Source organism: Muscardinus avellanarius, assembly GCF_963383645.1.
Source record: "Muscardinus avellanarius genome assembly, chromosome: 17".
NCBI classification, from domain to species: domain Eukaryota; kingdom Metazoa; phylum Chordata; class Mammalia; order Rodentia; family Gliridae; genus Muscardinus; species Muscardinus avellanarius.
The window spans coordinates 57,213,676-57,238,985 of record NC_137803.1 but is presented as its reverse complement, the minus strand read 5'-3'; the positions used below and the strand labels follow the sequence as shown (position 1 = coordinate 57,238,985).

General features: G+C 47.7%; 1 protein-coding gene across 1 annotated transcript in view; it reads right to left on the bottom strand.

Moving 5' to 3' along the window:
- Positions 1–25,310, bottom strand: part of COLEC12 (collectin subfamily member 12) — a gene marked incomplete at both ends in the record, with an annotated part of 199,253 nt that overhangs the window by 45,591 nt on the left and 128,352 nt on the right. Inside the window, 4 exons of the mRNA XM_080714723.1 lie at positions 143–631; positions 11,137–12,183; positions 12,979–13,077; positions 21,702–21,824. Of these exons, the coding sequence (XP_080570849.1) occupies positions 143–631; positions 11,137–12,183; positions 12,979–13,077; positions 21,702–21,824 (1,758 nt within the window). The remainder of the gene's footprint in view (positions 1–142; positions 632–11,136; positions 12,184–12,978; positions 13,078–21,701; positions 21,825–25,310) is intronic.

Genomic DNA, 25,310 nt, shown 5'->3' with positions numbered 1-25,310 from the left:
TAGCGCTCGAGAGAAACATGGGGCCTGCCTGAGCTGCAGGGCCGAGTGCAGCCTCTGTGGATTAGGGGGTGCAGGCAGGGGCTCGTCCAGGTGGCACTTGCCCCTCACCCCAACCCCACTGGAAAGGCGCGCTCAGACTCACCGTTGGGCTCCGGTGCCAGGGTGGGCTCGCTCTGCAGAGCCATGGGTGCCACTGCTCCTGAGGGGCCGGGGGGCCCCGGGGGGCCCTTGGGTCCCGGCATGCCTGGCACCCCCGGCAAGCCTGGCAGCCCTCGCGGCCCAGGTACCCCAGGCTCCCCCACGGTGCCCTGCAGTCCCTGGAAGCCGGGGGGGCCCTGAGGGCCGGGGAGCCCGTCTTTGCCTGGTGGGCCCTGGGGGCCTGGGTCCCCACTGGGACCCTGGGGGCCAGGCTTCCCAGGGGACCCTCGCGAGCCTTTGGGGCCCTGCGAGCCCTTGGAGCCCTTGCTGCCGCGCTCTCCGGGGGGGCCGGCAGGGCCGACGGGGCCCCTCTCGCCGGCGGGCCCTGGGGGGCCAGGCTCCCCCTTCTCTCCTTTCTGTCCTTTGCTGCCAGTTGGACCAGGGGGCCCCTGAGATCCTCGGTCGCCTTTCGGACCCCTGGGGCCAGGAGGACCTAAAACAAAGCAAAAAACAATGAGTGAATGACATAAATATCAAGCCTGTCGTGATGGCGTGCAAAGAATTTACCTTCTTATAACATCTTCAGTTCTAAAATGTCCAGCATATAAAATGTACACACACACACACACACACACACACACAAGAATTCTTACTTATTTATCATACTACTGTTGGCTCTTGTTTTGAGCTGAATGGTTTCCCCCAAAATTTGTATGTACAAGTCCTAACCCCCAGGACTTAAGAATGTGACTGTATTTGGAGGTAAAAGTCTTTAAAATGGAAATTAAGTTAAAATTCGGACACACACCAGGAGGAGTGGGTGGAGACGGGGAAGATGGCCACCTGCAAGCCGAGACCTCCCAGGCCTGCAAGACGTCATCTTCAGACTTCTGGTCTCTAGAATTATGAGGACATAAGTTGATACCGTTTAAACCCACCTGGTCTGTGGCATTTGATTACAGCAACCTGAGCAAACAGATATAATTGAGTTGTCCTTCTGTGGTGCTGAGGGTCGAACTCAGGGTCTTCCTATCTCTGAGCTATACCCCCATCCCTTTCTATTTTTCACTTTGAAACAGGGTCTTCGTAGGTTGCGGAGAGTCTTGTTACGTTGCCGAGGCTGGCCTAGAACCCGTGACCCCCTGCTTCACCTCCCAAGGACTGGGATTACAGGCGTGCACTTCTTACTCAAGGCTAGCCCATGGGGCTGCTCAGATTTACTGGCAGGACTGGGGCTGTAAGAGCTTGTACTAGTGGCCAGGCCCAGGACTCTTGTAAACAGGCACCTTCTGGGATATCTGGGGGCTGTGGGAGACCGGGACGGCGTGCCTGTTCCCTGAACCCCTCTTCCTGACCTCGCCTGCTGTTTCTGCTGAGTCCTTCTATCTGCTAATCAGATGGTCCACTTTCTCTGGAATGTTCTCCCAGTGCCTCCAGCCTGATGTGCCCACAATTGACCTTCTCGTCTCTGTTGTTTACGTCTCTGTTGTTCTGTTTACGTTCTCCTCCCAGGACCCCTCCTCCCCCTCTCATCCTCACAGCCTTCCCTGGGACTCCAGTTGCAATTCCAGTGTGAGGTATTCTCTGTCTCTATGGTAGATTGTGTGTGTGTGTGTGTGTGTGTGTGTGTGTGTGTGTGTGTGTGGTCCTGGGGGTGGGACCCAGGAGCATTCTGCTCCAAGCTACACCCCAGCCCTATTATTTTACTCTTCATTTGGAAACAAGGTCTCACTAAGTTGCCGAGGGCCTCACTAATCCGTGATCCTCCTGTCCCAGACTCCCAAGTACTGGGATTACAAACGCGGGCCAACATGCCCAGCTTTATGGTAGATTTTTCCAGTAATCACATTTTTTCCTTTTTCAGTACTGGGGATTGAACCCAGGGGCACTCTACCACTGAGCTACACCCTCAGCTGGATGTATGTATGTATGTATGTAGGCAGTAGTGACAGTAGAACTCAGGGGAATTCTACCTCTAAGCTACATTCTCATCCCTTTTCATTTTTTGCTTTGAAAAAGGGTCTTTCTAGGTTGCCAAGACTCTGGCTAAGTTGCCAAGGCTAGTCTTGAACCTGTTATCTTCCTGTCTCAGTTTAACAAATACTGGGATTACAGGTGGGCACGACCATACACAGCCCTTTTTATATTTTTTTTTTGGTGCTAGGAATTGAACCCAGTGGCATTCTACCACTGAGCTACACCCCAAACCCTATTTTATTTTTTTATTTTGAAACAGGGTCTCACTAAATTCCTGAGTCTACTAGCATCAAATCTGTGCTGATCCTGTCTCAGCCTACCACACGCTGAAATTACAGACATATGACACCAAGCTAGACACCATTATTTCTATTATCAACTGATAACTCATTGAAGAGTTTTACATCCATAGAGATAACGATGTTGCTTTCTTGATTGGACACAAGTCACCAGTGGCTGCTATGTGGCAGGTTCCCGTGAGCGCGCCAGCGTGCCTGGCTACGGCAACCTCTCACTGATCCCGGCACCTGTGATTTCTCCCCTTCATTCCACTCTGCCTTCGTCCTCCGTAAGCTCAGTCCTGATCTCTACGTGCTCAGGAACACCGAGCCTGTGCGGGCGCCGTCTGACATCAAGCCTCTTCCTGACCAGGACTCCTGCACACCTCTGCACTTCTCTTGGCATTCCCCTGTTCTAGAGCCAGGCATGGTGCACACCCACCAGAAAGAGGGTACGCTACTTTCAGATACGGGTTACATGAAAATGTATTCTGTGTCCCATACAGAAAGCAATCCACATAATGTACTTTGGTCACTTATACAGGGTTGAAATTTGAAATTTTTTCTTTTAAACAGCTATTGAGTAGAAGAGCTAAAACTATTTTAAAAGTCAGCACAAGCTGAGCATGGTGGTGCACACCTGCTCTCCCAGTACTTGGGGGGCAGAGACAAGAGAACCATAGGTCCCAGGATAGCCTCGGCAAGAAGTGAGACTCTCGGCAACCTAGTGAGACATTGTTTCAAGAATAAAAAAAAATTTAAAAAGGGCTGAGAGCTGGGTATGGTGGCACATGCTTGAAATCCCAGTGCTTGGAAGGCTAAGATAAGAGGACTGCAGGTTTGCGGCCAGCCTCTGCTACTTGGTGAGGCCCTCTGCAACTTAATGAGACCCTGTTTCAAAATAAAGAAAAAAAAAAAATAGGGCTGGAGGTGTAGCTCAGAGGTAGAACGCCCCTGAGTTCCATCCCCAGGACTGCCAAAAATAAGGGGGGGGGTGAGCTGAGGGTGTAGCTCAGAGGCTCCTGAGTCAATCCCCAGTACTAAATAAATAAATAAATAAATAAATAAATAAATAAATGGTCGGCACTCCTCCTCATAAGAAGTTGCCTGTTCATGCTAGGAATCATTTTCCTCTAGGATCTGGGATGTGGGTACCACTTATTAGCATCTGGATGAGCTTGAGTGTTTAAAGGTCTGAACTTTTATTGGGCAGCAGTTAAAGTGAAAATCAGAGGAAGTGAAATAGAAGCCACTGTTAGCACCTGGTGCCCTGATATGGAATGACAGAGCGTTTATGACCTATATAGTAACGGGCTGAATGCAGAGTGGAGAAGAGCGAGGCCACACGGAGAGGCACTCGTGAGGACCCGCGCAGAAGCACATCTGGAATTTGCTCCCAAACTGGTTTAAATCTTAACTTCACGTCAAGGCCAGGCGGGCGGCTCCCTGGCTTGGGATTCTGAACTCCCAGGGTGCCCCTGTGGCTGGTAAAGCGGCTACAGAGCCAGAGGTTCCCCAGCAAGCGGCACCAGCCCTCCACGCAGCCTGTGGTTGCACCTAGCAAAACCTCGTGTCCACAGACACCAGGGCGCTGGGAGTGTGAATCCTCAGGCAGACAAACCGAGCTTTTCTCAGGCAGACAATTACTGAGGCTTTTCTGCTTTGGTGAGGAAATACCCAGCCCTGTATCCCACCCGTGCTTCCCAACAAAACCGTTGGTGCTTAGCGGAAAGTCGAGAAACCGCCTGAACTACTGATATCTCAAATCTTGGTGGCTTGATGCTAAGAACCTCTAGAGTTAAGGTTGGGGCACGCACAGGGCAGAAAAAGGTAATATATATATATATTTTTTGCAATACCTGGGATGGAACTCGGGGGCATTCTTCCACAGGTAACCCACACCCTCGCTCACGCTTCCCAAAGCACAGAGGCCGTCACAGGCATCGCAGCCAACTGCGCCCTTGGTGAGAAATGGTGGTTTAAGTATACCCTCCTGGGGCTGGGGGTGTAGCTCAGTGGTAGAGCTCTTGCCTAGCATGTGTGAGGCCCTGGGTTCGATCCACAGTGCTTAAAACAAAGAACGCAACACTGTCCTTTAAGATCAAAAAGTTCTTATGACCTTCCAGAAGCTGACTCTCTTCACCTCGGGGTCAAGAATCAAATTATTCTTCAGAGGGCTTGCCAAATAATATCTGAATTTTTTTTTAAGAAGTTGTGCATCCTTTTTTACTTCAGTGGAGCAGAATGACTTTTTATATTACAGGATGCTGTAGCTGGGATGTGAAGTCTCCCCAGAGGTTCCGCGTTGCTTCCCGGCCTTCAGCCTTCGCATGCATCTTTCAAAGTCTAGCTCCAGTGTCAAACTTACTGACGCCTTCACTGACTGCATCCCTGAAAGTAAGTTTTCTGAAGCTTTATTTAACATCCACAAACACGTTCTCTATTCTCTGCGGTCGGCACAGGGCACCGGGGTGACGTGGTGGACGTGTCGGTTTGGGAACCGGCAGCAGCCGCCACATCCCAGCTGTTTGACCTGGGATGAAGGACATGGGAGGTGCGGATCACCCCACCTCAGTGACGTCACAACGAGGCAGGCCACTGATGAAGCAGGTGACGGGCACATGGCAGACCTCCCTGAACATGGACAGAACAGAGACTGATTTATTAAGGGCACCCGAGTCTAATTTATTCCTAGCGCTGGGTACCAGAAGCCAGCAGAAGCTACTCTGAGACCCAGTGAACCTTAACCCCAAGCGTACGATTTTACTCTTAGTGTACTTTGCAAAGTGCTTCTTTTTGTTTGTTTTGTGGTACCGGGGATTGAGCCCAGGGGGCTTCTACCTCTGAGCTATATCCCCAGCCTACTTATTTTTCTATTTTGCTAGGGTCTTGCTAAGTTTGGGAGGCTGGCCCTGAACCTGGGATTGTCCTGTCGTAGCCTCCCAAGTGCGGGGGTTACAGGTGTGTGCCGCCGTGCCCAGGAGATTCTGCTCCTTAAGGAGGCAAGCTGTCTTGGGGACTGGCTTGGAGGAACAGGCCTCATTCAGTGTGAGCCAGTAAGAATGTTCTGGAAAGCATCAGGCTGCTCTGAGTATTGCAGATGGAAGGCCCATGAGCCAGCAGCAGTCTGCCCAGCTTTATCCCTCGCTTCCTCGCCCTCAGTGACCAGCTCTGCGGTGCAGGATGGGTGCGGTGCTGGGGCGGGGCATGCAGGGGCGCTTGTGCTCAGAGCAGGTCCCCCTCACTGCGCTCTCTGGGGAACCTGTGGTGGCGCTGGTAGCTGAAGGGACTGGACAAAAGGGCTGGCTGGACGAGTTCCTCAGGTCGACTCGCAGCGAGGGCCATGAACAATGAGAGCGGAGACAGATGGAATAGGAAAGCCCGGGTGAGGAGAACCCGCGCTCTGAGCACTGCAGAGACCCAGCTGTGTCCACTGGGCGCCTCCAAACGGCGCCCTCCTCCCAGGGCTCACACTAATCCTGCCGCTCATCTCCCTGCTCCCCGCAGCCCATCCACGGGGCCGGCTCAGCAGCCTCACCCAGCCTGCTGGTCGCCCCCACTGAGTCCCATCTCTGGACTTTCTAGTTCAAGGCCCACCTGAGCAATTTCACAAGACGCTGTGTCAAAGTAAAACAAAATATAAAAGGGCTGCCATGTGCCGGGGCGCTGGCTGGCCTCGCATCGTGAGGCTCTGGGTTTAATCTGCAGTAAGGAGTAGGGTAAGTTGTTGTTGGCTCTGGATGCCCACAGCACACTGAGCTGGTGGACCTCTCACCGTGGCGAGGCCGTGGCCGGCCAGGCCGGCCTAAAACAGAGCCTGAGAAGTCTTGTGGGTAAGGGCAGGGCCGCTCTCGACTCCCCTGCTAAACTCTAGAAAGAGCAGCCCCACTTCTCCCTGCCACTGCCCCCACTCCACGCCACGCCACCCCTCTGCTCCACAACCTGTCTGAATCCTGTCTCCGGGATAATCTGCTTCACCCCCAGCATGCAAAATCATCTCTGAAAAATATCAATCAGGTCGTGTCATCGCCTTGCTTGAATTCTCCCCCTACTTACAATAAAATCCACATCCTTACAGCCTCCTTCCTGTGTGGCGGGGGATAAGAAAGAGCCCCACACGCTTTCAGTGACTATCCTTGCAGGTAATAGCTCAGGCTTTGGCATCAGGCAGCTACGTTCAAATCCTGTTTAGCTGCCTATCATTTGTATACACTTGGATAATTATTGAAACTTCTGCAAGCCTTGGCTCCCTCTCCCATAAACGGGCAATACTATAAGTATTCACAGAATTGTAGTCAGGGCTCACTGGCATGGCTTGGGAGAAACCCTGCCACTCACACAAGATTAGCTGACAGAAAGAAACAGAAACAACAGAAACATTAGCCAACTTAAATACCCAGGGTCCCCTCTCCACCCACGAGCTCTCCATACACTTAGCTGACCAGCCACGAGGTCAATTAACTAGGTATGTCAGAAATTTCCTTGCAGAAGATGAGCTAGCAATTAAGTTAATGAAATCATAAAGCTATGAAATTAATGCTAGGAAACATCAAAAGTACTCTAGTATGCCAGTCTAAGATGTCACACGTCCAACAGGCACTTAGAACACGCTCATTTTATGAGCGTGCACATTGAATCTGCAATCCGCCCTCATTCTGAAGTTAGGGTGAGAAATTATTAACATAACAAGTATTGCTGGTCATGGGGGTGCCTGCTTGTAATTCCAGTACTTGGGAGGCTGAGACAGGAGAATCACAGGTTCAAGACCAGCCTGGGCAATGTAGTGAGCCTCTCAGCAACCCATCAAGACCTTCTTACAAAATAAAAAGCAAAAAGGGTTATGAGTGTAGTTCAGAGGAAGAATACCCCTCAGTTCAATCCCTAGTACACACACACACACACACACACACACACACACACACACGCACGCGCACGCGAACAAGCATCGAAGACGGAAGAACTTCCTCACCATCGGAAGGCCTGCCCTTTTACTCAACAGTATGACTTGCACCTATGATTTATGATTGTTGTTCTGGAGTTGGGGTACCCACGTTGCTGAAGAAAGAAAGCCATTATATTTTCAGGTAACAACACTTTTTTTTTTTGTGGTACTGGGGATGGAGCCCTTCTACCTCCAGGCTACACTCCCAGACCTATTTAATATTTTATTTGGAAACAGGGTCTCTTAAGCCAGCTGAGGCTGGCTTCGAACCTGCGTGATCCTCCTGTCTCAGCCTCCCAAGTGCGGGGATTGCAAGCATGCATCACCATGCCCGGCTAACAACACTTTTTTATAAAGAACATTCTATCTAACCAAAAATTGATCTTTTAACAACTACCCATTGGTCTTTGTTTCCCCCTCTGGACCTCTTCAGATACCCTTTAAATAGGTACAGATGGCTTCCCCGTCCCCACTAAGAAGGTTCTTTTAGGTTAAAGTTCCTAGGTCCTCGATCTCTCACAGAACATTATTTCCAGACCCCATTATCCTTATCCTATTTTTCTGAGCATGCTAGCTGGAGACAATCCCCTTGTCAGGGCCCCCAAGTAAAAACTATCCTCTAGGACTCCTAAAGAGAGTAACAGGTCATCTCCTTCATTTTTTATGTCCCATTTTTATTAATGCAATGATCACATTCATTTCTCTGCAAGACACCTTTAATTGCTTCCCGTCAAGCAACCCCCCCACGGCTCTTCATGCCCACTCCTCATCAGCGCTGGTCTGCACGCCCCACGGCTCTGCACGCGCGCTCCCTCTCATCAGCGCTGGTCAGCTTGTCTTACCTCTGAGCAAGCTTTTCCATGGGTTCCCTATCTATGGGTCCCTTCATTTTACCTGGTTACCATGTCAGCTTCCCAGATCATTGTGGATATAATTCTATCACACATTCACCGGCATCTATAGTTCTGTGTCACCTAAGCCTTGGGTTATCAGATCATCTACCTCCTCGTGCCGGCCACTGACCAGGCTGTCGAACAGGGTCCTGCCACTTGCCATCTGGACCTGCCTCTGGGCTCACGGGGGCTCTTTAACTGCCACTCCGTATGACAGGTCATTCAACCCATGTAGCAGATACTCCCGAGAGTGACTCTCAGTGCAATGCCCTGTGCAGTCCTTGAACTTAGGACCTGTGACTTGCTTTTGACCAGTAAAATACGGCAAAGGTGGTGGGGTGTCACTTCCCCGACGGGGCTACGTTATTGAAGGTGCCATCATAGCAGGAGTGAGGGATTCCCTTGCAGGCTCAGAAGACGATGTGATATGGTGAGATGGCCACGTGGCAAGAAACGGTTAGCCTTTAAGAGCTCAGGGCATCTCCAGATAAAATCAGAAAGAGGTTGAGAAGCTCACCGTGGGCTGTGACTTGTGCCAAGAACTCGTGGGATCATGGAAACAGATTTCTCCCCAGTCTAGCTTCTGACAGAGCCACCCTCGAGGGGCCTGCAGCCCGGTGAGACCTTAGCGGAGAACCCACCCATCCTGCGCCTGGGCTACTGACCCACAGCAACCGTGGGACTGTATCTGGGTGTTGTTATAAGCTGTATGCTTTGTTACGCAGCACAGAAAACTACTATAACCAATAAATCCACCCAATTGTGCGGTACCCTAGTACTTATTCTCTACCGTGTTCTTAAGAGTGCCACCACCAAAAGCCTCGGTCGAATCCAAACAGGCTGTTTTCCATTCTCCCAGTTGACCCATCTAAGAACTCAGTTAATGTAAGGAAATAAAATCAGGTTCACTTGCCTTGTTCTTAGTGAACTCATTCTAATGACTGAAGATTTGCTGAAAACTCACAAAATATCTCTTTGTATGTGTGTGGGGTACTGGAGATGGAGCCCAGGGGTATTCTACCTTTGAGCTACATCCCCAGCCCTATCTTTTTAATTTTCTTTTAATTTTGAAACAGAGTCTCGCTAGGTTAATGAAAATCTCATTACTTACTGAGGCTGTCCTCGAACCTGTGATCCTCTTGTTTCAGCCTCCTAAATACTAGGATTATAGGCATGTGCTACCATGCCCAACTCACAAATTATCTCTTTGTAATATCTTCTCCAAAAATTCTTGAGCTTGATGACAAATTCCCATTAAGTGTTATTAAATTTAGAATTAATTTCTATCTTGTTTTTGAAAATCAAGACTATATTCACTTGTAGCCCGTCTTTCTAATGCACTAAGATTCTCTTGATTTTAAGCTCCCTATGGATAAAGACCATATGGTTTTCTTTGTACACCCCAGATAGCTACTAACAGTATCTTTCATATTGGACCTCACCTTAAAACCTGTGAAAATATTTTTAACTGGAAAATATTCTTCAAATATGGTTACTACAAATATTCAAGTCGACTTAAGCTGAGTCGAGGACTTTCAGTTTGCCTGGGTAACAGTAAAACTCAGGTTTTATATGCAAGTCACACTGTTTCCACCCTCCAGGGCCTTGAGCTGCAATGGCCAACCATCCATCTGCTTGTGACATTGGAAATAGGAAACCTTTAATGTTAACTTTGTGACCTCCAAGAACTAATCTTGCTCTCCAAGATGCCCAATTCATACTGGCATTGAGAGAGCTCAAGTAGTGAGAAAACTCAAATTAACTAGTCTTTCATTCCACAAACAATTAATAGATATTATTATTATTATTATTATTATTATTATTTTGCAGTACTGGAGATGGAACTCAGGGGCATTGTGCCTCTGAGTTACACCCCAACCCTATTTTTTTTAGACTTTTTATTTTTGAAACAGGGTGTCACTGAGTTGCCAAGGGCCTCGTTAAGCAGCTGAGGCTGTCCGTGAACTGCGATCCTCCGGTCGGTCTCAGCCTCCCGAATGCTGGGATAACAAGCGTGCCCCACCACATCTGGCTTAATGGATCATCTTTAATGACCTCTTTTCAAGTTGTAGAATTTAATTTGCCTTCCTTTGAATGTGGGCTGAACTTGATGACATATCTTTTCTTTTTTTGTACTAGGGATTGAACCCAAAGACATTCTACTTTTGGGCTACACCCCAAGCCCTTTTCATTTTGAAACAGGTTTCACTGAGTTGCTGAGGCTGTCTGTGAATCTGCGATCCTTCTGTCTCAATCTCCCAAGTGCTGAAATTACAGGTATGCATCAATGCCCAGCTTACTAGTGACCTATTTCTAAGGAACAGAATATGATGGGCGTGATAGCGTGTGATTTCTGAGGCTTGGTCACAAAAGGCATCGTGGCTGGGTGTGGTGGCACACACCTGTAATCCCAGCACTTGGGAGGCTAAGACAGGGGAATCACAGGTCTGAGGACAGCCTCAGAAAGCAGTTAGACTCTCATCAACCTAGTAAAACCCTGTTTCAAAATTAAAGTTAAGAAAATAGGGCTGGGGGTCTAGCTTAGAGGTAGAATGCCCCTGGGTTCCATCCCCAGTAACACACACACACAGACACAGCATTGTGCTTCCATCTTACCCTCTCTTGCATCCCTTGTCCTGGAGGCAGGCAGCTGCTCTGTGATGGCAAGGAATGAGGTTCTCTGCAAGAGCCAAGCCATGCTGGAATCAGATGCTCCAGCTCCGGGCAAGCCCTTAGATGACTAGAGCCCTGGCTAATAGACAGCGAGTCAGGACCAGCCTGCTAGGCCATTCCTGAATTCCTGAACCATAGAAACGACGACATAATAAACACGGATGATCTTAGTTTTCCTGAGCTTTGGGGCCATTTGTTATGCAGCAGCTAGTAGCGAATACAAATGTGCTCTTACCTTGTAGTATTGTGAAATTCTTGATGAGCTGACCGTGCTTGGAGTCCACCAGCTTCATTTCTTCCATGATCACCGATAAGTTGGCCACTTCGGTGTCTAACCTCGACCTCATCATATCTTGTTGCATCCTGAGAGAAACAGAATCCAAACGAATATTGGCCAGTGTGTTATTCAAGGAGGTGAGGTCGTCTGTGTGTTTGGTTAGGGTATCTGTGCAAGTGGTCCTGACTTCATTCAGATTGCTGCTCAGCGTCCGCAGGTGGTGGGCCGTGTAGCTGATGTTGCTGATGATGTTCACAATATCTGTCTCAAAGAGCTGGAAGCGGTCCTCCAGTTGGCTGAACTTGATGGCCGTTCTGTTCTCTGCATCCTTGTGCAGGTCCTGGAGGTCTTTGAGACTCTGCTCGTTGGCTTGGGAGATAGTGGTGATGTTGTCCATCTGACCGGTGAAGGAGCTGAGCTGGCTGTTCATATCCTCCAGGGTGTCATTGTTGGCTTTGGCCAGGGCAGAGTTGTTGGCAGCGAGCGTCTGCAAGCTCTGCACCTTCTCCTTCAGCCAGTCAGTGTCCTTCTTGGCTTGGAGGAAGACCTGCTGGAGATTCTGGAAGTCGTTCTTAATTCGCTGGATAGCCTGGCTCGTGTCGTCCACAGATCGCTGCAGGTTAGTGAGGAGGTTCCTCTGCTGCACCTGGGTGAGGTTCAGGTTGTTGAGGTTCATGATGACCACGTTATGAGAATACATCTGGCTCTGCAGGTTGCCCTGCAGCGCGCTGGTGTCTTGCTGCAGGTTCGTGACGTAGCCATTATATGCCTGGAGGGTCTTGTTGACGGCGGTGATGAGGAAAGAATTATTCTCCAGAGTTTCTTTCAGCTGACTCTGCCTGTCCACCAGGGCATCCCCGTTTGCCTGAAGTTTCTCCAGCGTGTCTTTGTTCTTGCTGGTCTTTTCTGTAATCTCGTGAAGTTGCTGACGGAGATCCAGAATATCTGATCTGAAGGTGGAAAGTTCTGAGTTGGTGCTTAAAGCTTTCTTTCCAGTTTGGTCCCCTGCAACCAGAAAGGTGTGTTACTTGGATTGGTAGTATGGAGGAGAAGTGTCTGGGTAAGGCCCAAGATGCTAAAGACATTGAACTGGTCTGCGCGTTTCAGATGAAATTTATGGACTACGCAGACTGCTCTGCATTGGCAAAATCCACAAAGTATTAAAATTGGGTCCTGGGGAATAGGAATGGGTGCTTAGCACTAGGAGCAACCAACCAGGCTGAAAATGTTTCTCAAAGACAGAAGGGATGAGATTCTAGGGCAGGGCATTCTTAGGAGCGTGCTCCGGGGCAATCTGCAGAGCCAAATGCATTCTCATAACGTGTCCATAATCCTCTTTAAGCTCATCAAAAAGTTTTTAATGGAAACATAAATCAGGGAGAACAGTTTGGGATCTTTTATTTTATAATTTGCCTTCTAAATTTTTTCTATGCAGCATCAAATATTTCAAATAGAAACTTACCGAACGCTTTGCCAAACAGCAATCGATAAAGGGTGTTTATGGTTCTTTTTAGTCAGAATTGGTCTTATTTGGTTTTATTTGGCACTAGGAGTTTTTGGGAGGAGAATCTAATCCGAAAGTGGTCATTAACTTTAAAATTTAAAAATCTTTGAATTAAATCATGAAGACACAAAAATTTAATATCCTTCTGGGTGAGTAGGAACTTATAGCACCTTCATTAGAAAAAGCTGTCGTTATTTATATAAAGCAGCGTTTAGGAGATTCAACTAATGGAATTCTATCTTACTGCAAGACTCCCCGCTCTTGTTGCAGGATTCCCTGCTCTTGTTGCAGGTTACCTAATTTTTTCAGGTCGCTTTCCACTGCCGTGAGCTTGTCATCATAGGTTTGGCGAGATGTCTCCATGCCACCTGTGACATTGTCCATTTTCTCTACAACTGAGGTTTAGAAAACAAGGCACCATTAGTCCACACACCTGCTCACATTTTATTTTTCAATTTTAAGACAAGAGACGAAGAGATGCCTAAGCGGTGTTTCCAAATGATGTACCAAAGTTTCTGGATTTTTTTTTTTTTTTTTTTTTTGGTGGTACTGGGGGTGGAACCCAGAGGCTTTTCTACCTCCGAGCTACACTCCCAGACCTATTTTATACTTTATTTGGAAACAGGGTCTCACTAAGTTGCTGAGGGCCTCACTAAGTAGCTGAGGCTGGCTTCGAACCTGTGCGACCCTCCTGTCTCAGCCTCCCAAGCTCTGGGATTATAAGTGTGCACCGCTCTGGGATTATAAGTGTGCACCACCACGCCCGGCTCAAAGTTTCTGGTCTTGAGTTTGGCATTTTCTTGATTGTACAACAGGGACCGTGAGTGATACAGAGTTAAAAGCTTCGCTTCTTCTTTATTCTCAGAAGGCAATCACTTTTGATGTTAGGAATTCAAGTTTTTTCTACAACGTATAGAAGAGATTATTTCTTTAGAAGAAATCCCAGTGAGATCAAACTTTCAGCCGGGCGTGGTGGCGCACGCTTGTAATCCCCGCGCGTGGGAGGCGGAGACAGGAGGATCGCGCAGGTTCGAATCTAGCTGCGCTGGCTTAAGAGACCCTGTTTCCAAATAAAAATATAAAAATAGGTCTGAGAGTGTAGCCTGGAGGTAGAAGGGCTTCGAGGAACCCCAGTACCACCAAAAAACAAAACAAAACAAACAAACAAAAAAAGCTTTCAGCAGAATGGGGTCAGGTCAGCCTGTCTGTCAATCTTTCTGTCTTGATTGATTGAAGTGGGGTCTTGCCTCGTTGCTCAGGCTAGCCCTAACTCCCAGGGTACTGATCCTCTTGTCTCAGTCTCCAGATCATGTGATTACAGGTGTGCACCATTTCCTCCAGCCTGATTGGCCTTGGTATCAATAAGCTTCTGCTTAATAACTAATTTAAAAGAACTCCTCTTAGCACACATGCCTTTATACTAGTTGTGAGCTAACTGATCTGGTTTCCATCATTCACCAAGTGTTCCACCCCTGCGTGACCACATGGGGAGATGCTCTTGGCTCCTCTCAGGAAGAAACTCCTGGGAGTATGTGGGAGCCAGAGAAAGCGAGCTCTGAGGCCCCCGGGACTGTCCCTTCAGAGGCCCCCAGTCTCCCTGGTCTGCGATCAGCCCTAATGTGTGGACTGCTCCACGCTCTTTCTTGCACCGCCTTTCTCCACGCTCTCCTGTCCACCTAGAATGTTCTTTCCTGGCCTCTTTTGTGCGTTAAGTCCTACTTGCTTATCAGGACTCAGTTTGTCCCCGCCTGCGGGAAAACGTGCTGAGCTGTGTGTGCAGAAGTCTCCCGGCAAGAAGTAGCTCTTTCCCCACTGCGCGGCTCACGGTGTCCTAGTATCAGGGCTTGTTTTCTTTTTATTCTTTTTATTCATTTATTTATTTATTTATTTATTTATTTAATTTTTAGGGCTTGTTTTCTATGAGATCCTTTAGGGCAGGAAAAACTATATAGGTAATTCTCTACTTACAGTGGGGTAACGGGCAATGAACCCACTGTGAGGTGAAAGTACCGTGAGCTGAGATGTGTTGATGCCCCGACCCCAGCACACCTCGGCTCACCCAGCACACTGCCGAGTGCAGTCGTTTTCCTTTGTTATCATGAAACTGACCAGGAGCTGCCGTGCCCAGCACCACAAAAGAGAATCCTATTTCTAGCCCAGGAGAAGAGCAAAATTCACAATTCAAAGTACGTTTCGTATTGGTTGTGCACGTTTTCACACCATCACAAGTTGGAAAAAATCCCACACTGAGCCCTCCTAAGTTCGAGACTGTCTGTATTTAATTTTCTCTCCAGCTCTTAGCATGTAGCGCTTAGTAAGCGTTCAACAGATATTTATTTACCACGCCATTTCCTCCAGCGAGTGAGCTCCTGCCTGGGGGCCGCAGAGGGACTCGATGATCTACAGGTCCTGTAGACGCGCGCACACCCCAGCCAAGCCGGGGATCCTCGGTGTCGGCAGTGAGCACGACATTCCGTTGAATGATTATTGTTTTTTAACCCACCACATAAACACAGAGGCCCACTTACAATAATCTGTGCTTCAGAACTGTGTGATTGGCACGCATAACTCCTAAATCCCTGGAAATACCGAGGAACAAAATGGATCCCAAGCATTGCAGCAAAAAGAGAAATTGTTTACAAGTTTAGTTTTGATTCGTGAACCAAAACAGATGCCTCAGTCACCCTCAAACCGCAGGCAGGCTCTTCAGCCCTGCCTTTCTTTCCTGGAAGCCGGAGAAACCTCTAAATATGCTGACAGTCGGTCATTTTTCTACCCTCTCTAATTTTTCTCTTATTTTAGTGTACAAAAACCCAGAACTGACCTGGACAGATAATTCCAGGTTGCTTAGCGCCAAAGGAATAAATACTTTCATTTTAAAAAGAAGGCCGAAGAAATTGTTAACTGTGTCTTCGGTATAGCAAGGAAACTATTTGCCCGCCCACGGACGCTGAAGAAGCAGCCATACCCACTGGGGTGTGTGTCTGTGTTTAAAAATAGGATCTTGGTAGAAAGCTGTAAATTTTAGGGCTGCGACTCTGGCAACTGACTAGTGCATAAAGATACCAGACAGACGCGGATCCAGAACTCACGCTGGTTGTATTAGCACGCAGCATTTGTGTTGGTGTTTACACTTAATTTCTAGCACAGAATCTCAATCAGAAAGACAGAAGAGCCATCCTGTCCATCCTGGAGACTCCCAGCCTACAGGCTGAGACTGGCTTATAGGCAGTTCTCCTGTGAGGAGGAGGAGGCACCGAGGGGCACCAGCACGCTGGTTTCTCACCGTATTCCCCTTGGGGAAGAACTGCTTCTCGAAGTGGGGTTTCTCTTCAGGACACTGGTGCGTCAGATATTACAGCTGAAGAGGTGCCGATTCTGACCGATTTTTAAATTTTAATTTTACATCATACTGAGGTCTAGCGTGGTAGAAACACATGTGCACACAGCCTCTGCCTCTCTCCACTCGGTGTTCACAATGGGATCAGCACTGGGTCTTCATGGAGTCTCCTCCCCTCCTCCCCGAGGCCCCTCCCACATTTCAAGGCTGTCTCCTTCATTCCCACTGACTGTTCTGCAGATGGCGTCTCCCCTATTAAACTTTGACTATGATATGATTCCAGGGCACTCCAGCTGAACCGTTAGTTGAATGAAAATGCTAACAGTCTTTATGGACTCTGTAACTTAAATAACAGGAAGAGTTCTAACTCTTTGCCAGGTGCGCTGCGTGCTCCTTCTAGGTCATCCTCACCACTCCTATTTTGCAGACCAAGAACTGCCGGTCAGAGATGTGGAGCGACATTCTCAGAATCACATATCTTGTAGGTCACTAAGTGTGACACCAGGCTGGGAGGTCTAACGCCATCTAGCATTTCCTTTTCTTCAATCTGGTTCCCCCCCCCCCAAAAAAAAAATCCTTTAAGGAGAGAGATTGTGTCTTCTTTCTATTTTTTTTTTTTTATTAATGGCATTTTCACCAGATGCTTAGTCAGCACCAGCCAGGCATGTGGTGCAGCGCTGGCCACTGAAGACTTCAGAGACATCGGCCATGGCCTCGGCCCTTGATACGGGACAGGAACAGAACACAGAGCTCTCCCCTGGTGCTCTGAAGAGTTGGACCGGGCTGAGCCTGTGGCTGAGACACACATATGCCCACCCTCTCCCTGGGTCCTGGCGTTTCTCAGCAACAGTAGTTACAACACACCTGGAATCCAATAAAGGCATTTTGACCTTTTCTGTACTTCAGTTTTCACTACAGAAAACCTTTCTGCGGGGTATTATCCTGGGCTCTAAAGAGCTCTGAAGTGTGGTTTGATGTATATTTTGAACGCCTACTTACCCAGGTGTAATTGCTACTTTGGTAGAGCTTAGGATCAGGGTGGAAATTCTATGGCTTGGAATAATCAGTCAGAGAAGACTCTTACAAAGAGATATTCAGATTTCTTTCTTCTTTATCCTAAATGACCTTAAAAAGGCTGCAGAAGGACAATGAAGTAGAATGTTCCTACCCATAGAATGTTCTGCAAGAGACATAACCCACTGAAGTTAAGACGTGGTTCCCGGCTGGGTGTGGTGGTGCAGGACTATAATTCCAGTACTTTGGAGGCTGCGATAAGGGGATGGCAAGTTTGAGAACAGCCTCAGCAAGTAGTGACACTCTCAGCTACCAAGTGAGAGCCTGTTTCCAAACAAAAAAGTAATAAAAGGGCTAGGGGTATAGTTCAGAGGTAGAATGCCCCTGGGTTCAATCCCCAGTACCACAAAAAGAAAGAAAAGAAAGGGAGAAAGAAAGGAAGGAAGGAAAAAAGAAAGAGAAAGAGAAAGAAAGGAAGGAAGGAAGGAAGGAAGGAAGGGAAGAAGGAAGGAAGGAAGGATGGAAGAAAGAAAGAGAAAGGAAGGAGGAAGGAAGGAAGGAAGGAAGGAAGGAAGGACGGACGGGCTCCTGACGTGCGTAGTGTCTCATGGCCTGGGCCACTCCTCCTTCCTAGTCTCATTTCTGCCCTGGAAGCTCCAGGGACCAAGGATAAAAGCCCAGGGCAGAGGACGCCCCACTCTTCCATCCAAGGACGTCTTCTGTAGAGTGGCCGCCGTGTCCCATGGTCACAGGCACTGAACAGACCCTGTCTGGATGATCAGGAGAATCTCTGGCTTATTCTGAAAGTTGTCTAGAAGAAGCTGCATCACATCCCAACTCAGAGCTGTGGGACTGACATGAAAGAAGTTTTGCCGGACATGGTGGCCAACACCTGTAATCCCAGTACCTGGGAGACTGAGACAGGAGGGTCCTAGGTTTGACGACAGCCTCAGCAACTTAGCGAGACTTTTGGCAACCTAGAGAGACACTGTGTCAATCAATCAATCAATCAATCAATCAATCAATCGGGCTGGGGGCTTAGCAAAGAGGTAGATGATCCCTGGATTCAATCCCCAGTAACTAACACACATACACATTTTTGAGGAAAACTCTGAAAAGGAAGTTTCATTTTCTTTCAGCTTCATCTTCTGAGAAATACCTTCTTGTATTTCTTTGGCTGAATATATTTTATCTCTCCTCTCCTCTCTGTTTCTCTCTCTCTCTAGAGAGAGAGAGAGTTTTTCTAGCCATAAAAGGAAGACAGATTTGGGTCTTATCTGTCTGCTACTTACAGTGTTTTCTCACCAGGAAGTACATCTGGAAAATGTCAACCTGAGTCCATTCAGGCCACATTTGGAAATCCAGCGTGCAGGTAGGATTATCTTCTTTTTGCCAGCAGTGGCCTGGGGGCGGGGGCGTTGAGGGGAGGGATGGGGGCAAGACCTCATCTTGTCCCCCTCCCCCATTCCTGCTCCCTAATCTCTGCTTCCTTGGGCCTGGGGAGAGTACCTCCAAAAAGCACACCGAGTGGTGTGGGGGATGGCGGGTCTCAAGGCAAGCCTTGGTGTGTGCATGCTTGTGGTCCTGAGGATTGAGTCCAGGGGCTTTACACCTCTGAGCTATAGCCTAGCTCAGGCTTTAACTCCTATTTTCAAACATGGTCTTGCTAGGCTGAGAGTCTCACAAGGTTGCTGAGGCTGCCCTTAAACCTGTGATCTTCTTGTCTTAGCCTCCCAAATACCAGGGTGACAGGCATGCGTCACAATGCTGGGTAAGGAGCAGCAAGCCTCTGTGTGCAGACTGGCTTGGAGGTGCCTGGGTATCTGCTGTCTGCATTCATAGGAACAAGCCCTAATCCATCCATCTGCCCACCCACTCACCCACCCAAGGTATTCCACTTCCAAGCTACACCCCAGCCCTTTTTTATTTTGTATTTTTAAATTTTTTGGTACTAGAGGTTGAACCCAGAGGCATTCTACCTCTGAGCTATGCCTTCAGCTCTATTTCATTTATTTTGAAACAGGGTCTTGCTAAGTTGCCACGGCTGGCCTCAAACCTGCAATCCTCTTGTCACAGCCTCCCAAATACTAGGATTGCAGGTGTGTGCCACCGGGACCAGCTGTGCTGAGGACTTTCACGTGTCGCCATAGCTGTGTAAGTATGTTGAAAAAGGAGCAGAGGACAGAGGGATATTACAACTACCCTCTGCAGGCACCATCTGTAGCACAGGATGGTTCCTATTACGTCATCCATGTTGAAAGGGGCACTGTGCTACCATTTTGTGGTCGTGAAGAACCTCTAGAGGCGACAAGTCACCCCAGGGTTACGGAGCCACAGAGAGGACTCAGCGGGGTGCTGGAGCAGAGGATGCTCCCTGAACACCCACAGTCGTATTCAAACTGGTAGGTAAGGAGCTACCTGGGCTAAGGAGCAGGGAATTCAGCTCGGCTGACCCCTGACCCGGCAGCTCTGAGGGAAGCGGTCCAGGTGACCTCTGAGAGAAGGGCTTGCAGATCTGCAGACCCGATGTATGCCTCTGTGCCACAGCTGGACAGACACATCTGCCTCAACGTCTCGGACAGGAAGCCTCCCCTGGCTATTTCCTATGTAAGGGTGTATGTAGTCTGGGATTCGGGATCATGACTCCTTGTACCTGCGGTCTCTGGAATGGAGAAACGGTTGTGTCTGCACGTCCGGCGGATCCAGGCAAAAACATGGAGGCCTATTGCCTGTTACAAAGTAGAGTCCAGGCGAAGCCGCCTCTCTGTTTACTTTCTACAGGGCAATATTTTTCTGGAGCTGTATAAACAGCAGCGACCACAGTAAATGTGCTGAGAGCAAAAAGGGAGGTAGTTAGCCAACCCCGGGGTGAGTGAGTTGTATCTTTGGAGATCTTGTGTTTTGCTTACCCTCTGTCAATACAATTTTCCTGTGTGCTGACTCCGGGGTTTCTACAAAGCCTGTTAGAGATAAGATGAAAGAAAGAAAAAGAAAGGGGGGGGCACTGGAAATAGGTGGGAAAGGCAGTGAAAAGGGGAAAAATACTTATAACTCACAGACGGCCACTGTATGTTGAGCTGAATTAACTGGAATTATCATCCCCCTCCCTTTGTAGGTCCCAGAGCCGCAAGAAGCAAAGGAGCTCTCCAGGTCACAGAGTTTTTCACCTGAGCTGTAAAACCCTAATTCAGTTGGTCTTCCAAACGTGTGCTTTTTGGACTGTGGACTCAACCAACCTCGGATTAAAAATATATGGAATATGTCGGGCGTGGTGGCACATGCTTGGAATCCCAGCATCCAGGATTCTGAGACAGGAGGATGGCGGTTCGCGGACAGCCTCAGCTTCTGAGTGAGGCCCTCTGCAACCTAGTGAGACCCTGTTTCAAAATAAAGAATGATAGCTGGGCGTGGTGGAGCACACTTGTAATCCCCGCGCTTGGGAGGCGGAGACAGGAGGATGGCACAGGTTCGAAGCCAGCCGCACGGGTTTAAGAGACCCTGTTTCCAAATAAAAATTTAAAATAGGTAGCCCTGAGGTGGAAGGGCTTCCAGGAACCCCAGTACCAATAAATAAATAAATAAATAAATAAATAAATAAATAAATATATAATAAAAAATAGGGCAGGGAATGTAGCTTGTAGGTCGAATGCCCCTGGGTTCCATCCCCAGACCCGAAAATAAATAAATAAATAAATAAATAAATAAATAAATAAATAAATATGTATGTATGTATGTAATAAAACCCTTGCATCTATATTAAACATGTACAGAATTTTTCCTTGCTATTATTTCCCTAAACAATTCTGTATAGAAACTAGTTACATAGCATTTTATTGTACTAGGTATTATAAGTCATCTATAGTTGATTTAAAGTATATAGGAGGCTATGTGTAGGTTATATGCAAGTACTATGCCGTTTTTGCATAGGGACTTCTTTCTGAGCCCACAGATACTCTCAGGGGTTCTAGAACCAATTCTCTGTGGATGCTGTACTTCATACTGTTGTGCTTTATATTTTTAATTAAATATTTATGTTTTAGTTTAAATTAACAGTAGAGCTGTATTAAGATGTTTTGAATTAATAATTTGGGGTGTTTTTAGAGAGGGGACTTTAATAGAGTTTTAACTCAGCCCTGAATAATACTGACTCCATTTTAAAGCCTGTCTCCATCTTAAAGTTTTAAAAACTCAGGTACAGGGTGGGAATAGTTTGCAAGAAGGTTCCTGAGATAGAAAGAAAGCGGCAGCCGGTAACCCAACTCCACCCTTGAATCCGGGCGAACATACCCTAGATAAAAGACCCTCACTCATATGCCCCCGCTCTCTTCCGGAACATCTGTGTGCTTTGCGTAGCTGCTTTAAAAACACAGAAGTTGTAAGTGTTGAGAATGTTAAGGCTGACGTAACAAGAATGACTTGCAAAAGAGTAGCATATAAGGCACCCCTTCTGCTTGAGTCGGGGCCCTGGCCGACTCTGTGGAGACAGATGAGCTTGGGTCCAGGTTCGAACCTGTAATAAAGTGTGACCATTACGAACTCAATTGGTGTTGGACGATTTGTCTCGCGTGGGCACACCGCAACAATACCTGCAAAGATGAGTTTTTTCGTGCTTACATTAATGAAGAAAAACGTGCTATATAGAAGGAAAGAGAAAGGAGTACTGACCTTTATATCCCAAGATGGCTACGGTGATGGTGAGCAAGGCACACAAGATATACAGTAAGATGATGGAAAACTTCAGCGCCCAGTTGTTTTTACATTTGCTACATTGTGTCCCTTCCTGGATACCTGGAGGAGAAGATAAATTTTAATAGCAGACAAAACATAGGTTCAAACAGCAGCTTTGTTTCACTTTGATTCCCCTCAGGATTTTTCCATAGCCTTGCTATAACAGGAAAAGTGTTTTAATTAGTACTAATATTACTGTTATCATTTTGGTAGTCGAGATTGAACCCAAGGCATTCTATCTCCGAGCTACACTTCTAGCCCCTTTTAAAAAATATATTTTTAATTTGGTAACAGTCTCAGCAAGTTGCTAAGGGCCTTGCTAAGTTCCTGAGGCTGGCCTCAAACCTTCGATCTTCCCGTTTCAGCCTCCCAAGTGCTGGAATTGCAGGCATGTGCCACCATGCCCAGCTCTGGCAATATGCCTATAATCTCAGTACCTGGGAGGTTTAGACAGGAGGATTGCAGGTTTGAGGTCAGCCTCAGAAACTTAGTGATACCTCCAGCAGCTTAGAAATATCCTGGTTCAAAATAAAACAGAACTGGGGTATAGCCCCTGGGTTCAATCCCCAGTAACACAGACACACACACACACACACACACACACACACACACACACACACACACAGACTTTAATACACATCTCTATTTGACAGGAGATTTAAGACACCCAAATTATCTTGCGTCAGACATTTTAGTGGACCTATAGCTATTCAAACACAGTGAGGCCAAAAAATAAAAAAAAATAAAAAAAGAAAAAGAAAAACGCTCTGTTTACTTATTCAACTGGTGGAGATTTTGATTGCTAAAGCGATGGCAGCATATAATGAGTCCTCACGGAGTATTTACACCATGGAAATTGGCAAACACCACAAATTCATCCTCAGACCCTAAAACGCCAGCTTTGCCTGCGTGCTATCTGTTGTCATACGCAGAAGACAGATAATTTATGATTAAATGCTTACTATATAACCATTTCTGTGCATTAATTACATACAAAAACAGATGCTGAGCCTTATGTACTTTGTCACAGTGATGTGAAATATCAACTACAGAACAGAAATCCAGACCTTCCTGATGAGGCGGGTACGTTTTTACTACTCACTGTTCAACTTCTTAAGAACGGGTCTAGTGTACCTGGTAAGCCCGCACGACTGCGCCAAGTGGCTCCAGAAACTAACCTCGAAAAGAGGAACTTTCCGTCTGATTTGAAACACAGAAGACAAAGGCTATGGATGCTTTAGTGTGAAACTCACACCGCGTGGGCCGTCAGCGTGCCAGAGGATCCTTGTTTTCCTGCCAGTTTCCCTCTGTGCATCTTACTATTAGCATCTCCCAGGAGCGGAGGCACGTAAAGGCCGATCTCTTACAACCAAGCTCAGAACTTTTGATGGGTAGGTCATGAGGATTAAGGCACAGTCGGAATTCCCTGCTCTGGTTCATACTTTGACACAGAGTGCCTTCTTCTTTGAGAAGAGTTTTTCATCTGTGTTTAATGTAAAATGATCATCAAAACAGCCTAATAATAATTGAAATGCTGAAATTTAGTACTTAGGGGTCAAACGCTCCCTCTGGTGTCCTGGGCTATGGACACAAGGGGTGGGGGCTCGAGCTGTCTGTTTCATGGCTGAGAGCAATGCTCCTCAAACGCAGGGGTGGATCAGAATCACATTCAGGGCTTGGTGAAATAGAGCTTTTCTGCTGGGTATAATTGCAGTACTTGGAAGGCTCAGATAGGAGGATTGCAGGTTTGAGGAAAGACTCAATAACTTAAGTTAGACTCTCAACAACCTAGTAGGACCCTGTTTCTAAATTTAAAAACAAAAATGGCTGGGGATGTAGCTCAGAGGTAGAATGTCCCTGGGCTCAAGCTGCAGGACACCCTCTCCCCCACACACAACCTACACAAACAATAGCTTTTCTGATCCAGGTGGTGTGACAAGGGGCCTGAGGATGTGGATTCTCACAAGATCCCACAGGATGATGCTGCCCAGGGACCACCCTGGAGAACCTGCTTTTCACCTTGTTCAATAGATTCCAATTCAGTAGCCCAGAGGTAGGAGCTGGGGTTCTGCTTTCTAACAAGATCTAGGTGATGCCTGGTCTGAGGACCACACTTTGAGAAGCAAGGGTTTAGTTTAGAGGATGGACATCCTGGATCAACCATCAGTTAGCCAATTCCTTCTTTCCTTCTTTATTTTTATCTTTGTGGTGGTTGGGATCAAACCCAGGGCCTCACACATGCCAGGCAAGTCCTCTCCCACTGAGCCACATGCCCAGCCCTGGCCAATTTCTTGAAGGTGAAGCTATAAAATCAAACCCATTCATCAAACGGACCTAGAATAAATTGGCTTTTTGTGTTAGAATTTTCCCGTATTTTTACTGCTTTTTCTTTCCAACCTACTTTTTTAACAGCCGACTGTATGCCTGAGAACTGTATACCTGAGAACTGTCTACCTGAGGTCCAAAACTGACCTCAGTTCAAGCCTTGCCAAAAAAAAAGATCTCCAGCTTCCACCCAACTCAAACACTGTCTCACGCTGTCACCTGGTTAAACTCAAAGACTGTGAGTTCTTCTGTAGGTGTTGGCCAATGCAATCAGCTACTGTCAGACCCTGGTAACTTCTAGTTATTTTATCGTGATGTCTGCTGACTTCCTATACTGTGCCAGGCTCTGCGCTGGGCAGCTTACACACAGCATCTTGGATCCATCGGGCAACCGTGCAGGGGAGCAAGGTAGAGTGAGCCGACTCAGCAAGCGACGCAGGCCACGGTGGGGACGCCCACCTGGCCCACTCTGGGTCTCGTGACCTCTCCACGGTGCCCTGGTCCTGTCCCCGCCGGTCTTTTCCATTTCTACTGCCGGCATGGCGGCAGAGGCTCAGCCCCGGTGGGAGCCCCTCTTCCATTTCTGCTGGAATCTAGCCTCAGCCTGAACTAAAATACTGCTGTGCTCGTGACATTTACCAAAACAGAAAACACAAAAATAAACTTGCAATAGCTCGCCCTTAACCAGAAGACAAAAGATACACAAAAGATGAGCCAGCTCTTAAACTCTCCATAATAATCTGGTGATTTAAAATGAAACAGAGATCCCTTACAGGAAACACAGGCAGCACAATGACGTGCCGCTTTCCACATTGATAAAAAGCACATTTATTTCGTTGGCTTCTGTGAAACAAGATACAGGAATGCTGGACAGAGCTTTTAGAGAAAGACTGGATCAGCCGGGCAAGGTAGTACATGCCTTTCATCCCAGTACTTGGGAGGCTGAGAGAGGAGGGTCACAGGTTCGAGGCCAGCCTCGGGAACTCAGTGAAGCCCTCAGCAAATTAGCAAGATTCTCAGAGCTGGGGGTGTAGCTCAGAGGTGGAACGCCCCTGGTTCAATCCGAAGGCAGGCACTGTCATGGCTGATGGGCGCTCCCATCCTCTGGTCTTTGGGACACGATGCGTGAGCTCTGTGCACCTCTACAGGTGATCTCTTATGTCGGGGAAAGGTCAGAGTGGAGATGTGGGAAGATGGTGGGGTCTGGGGACTGGAAGACGG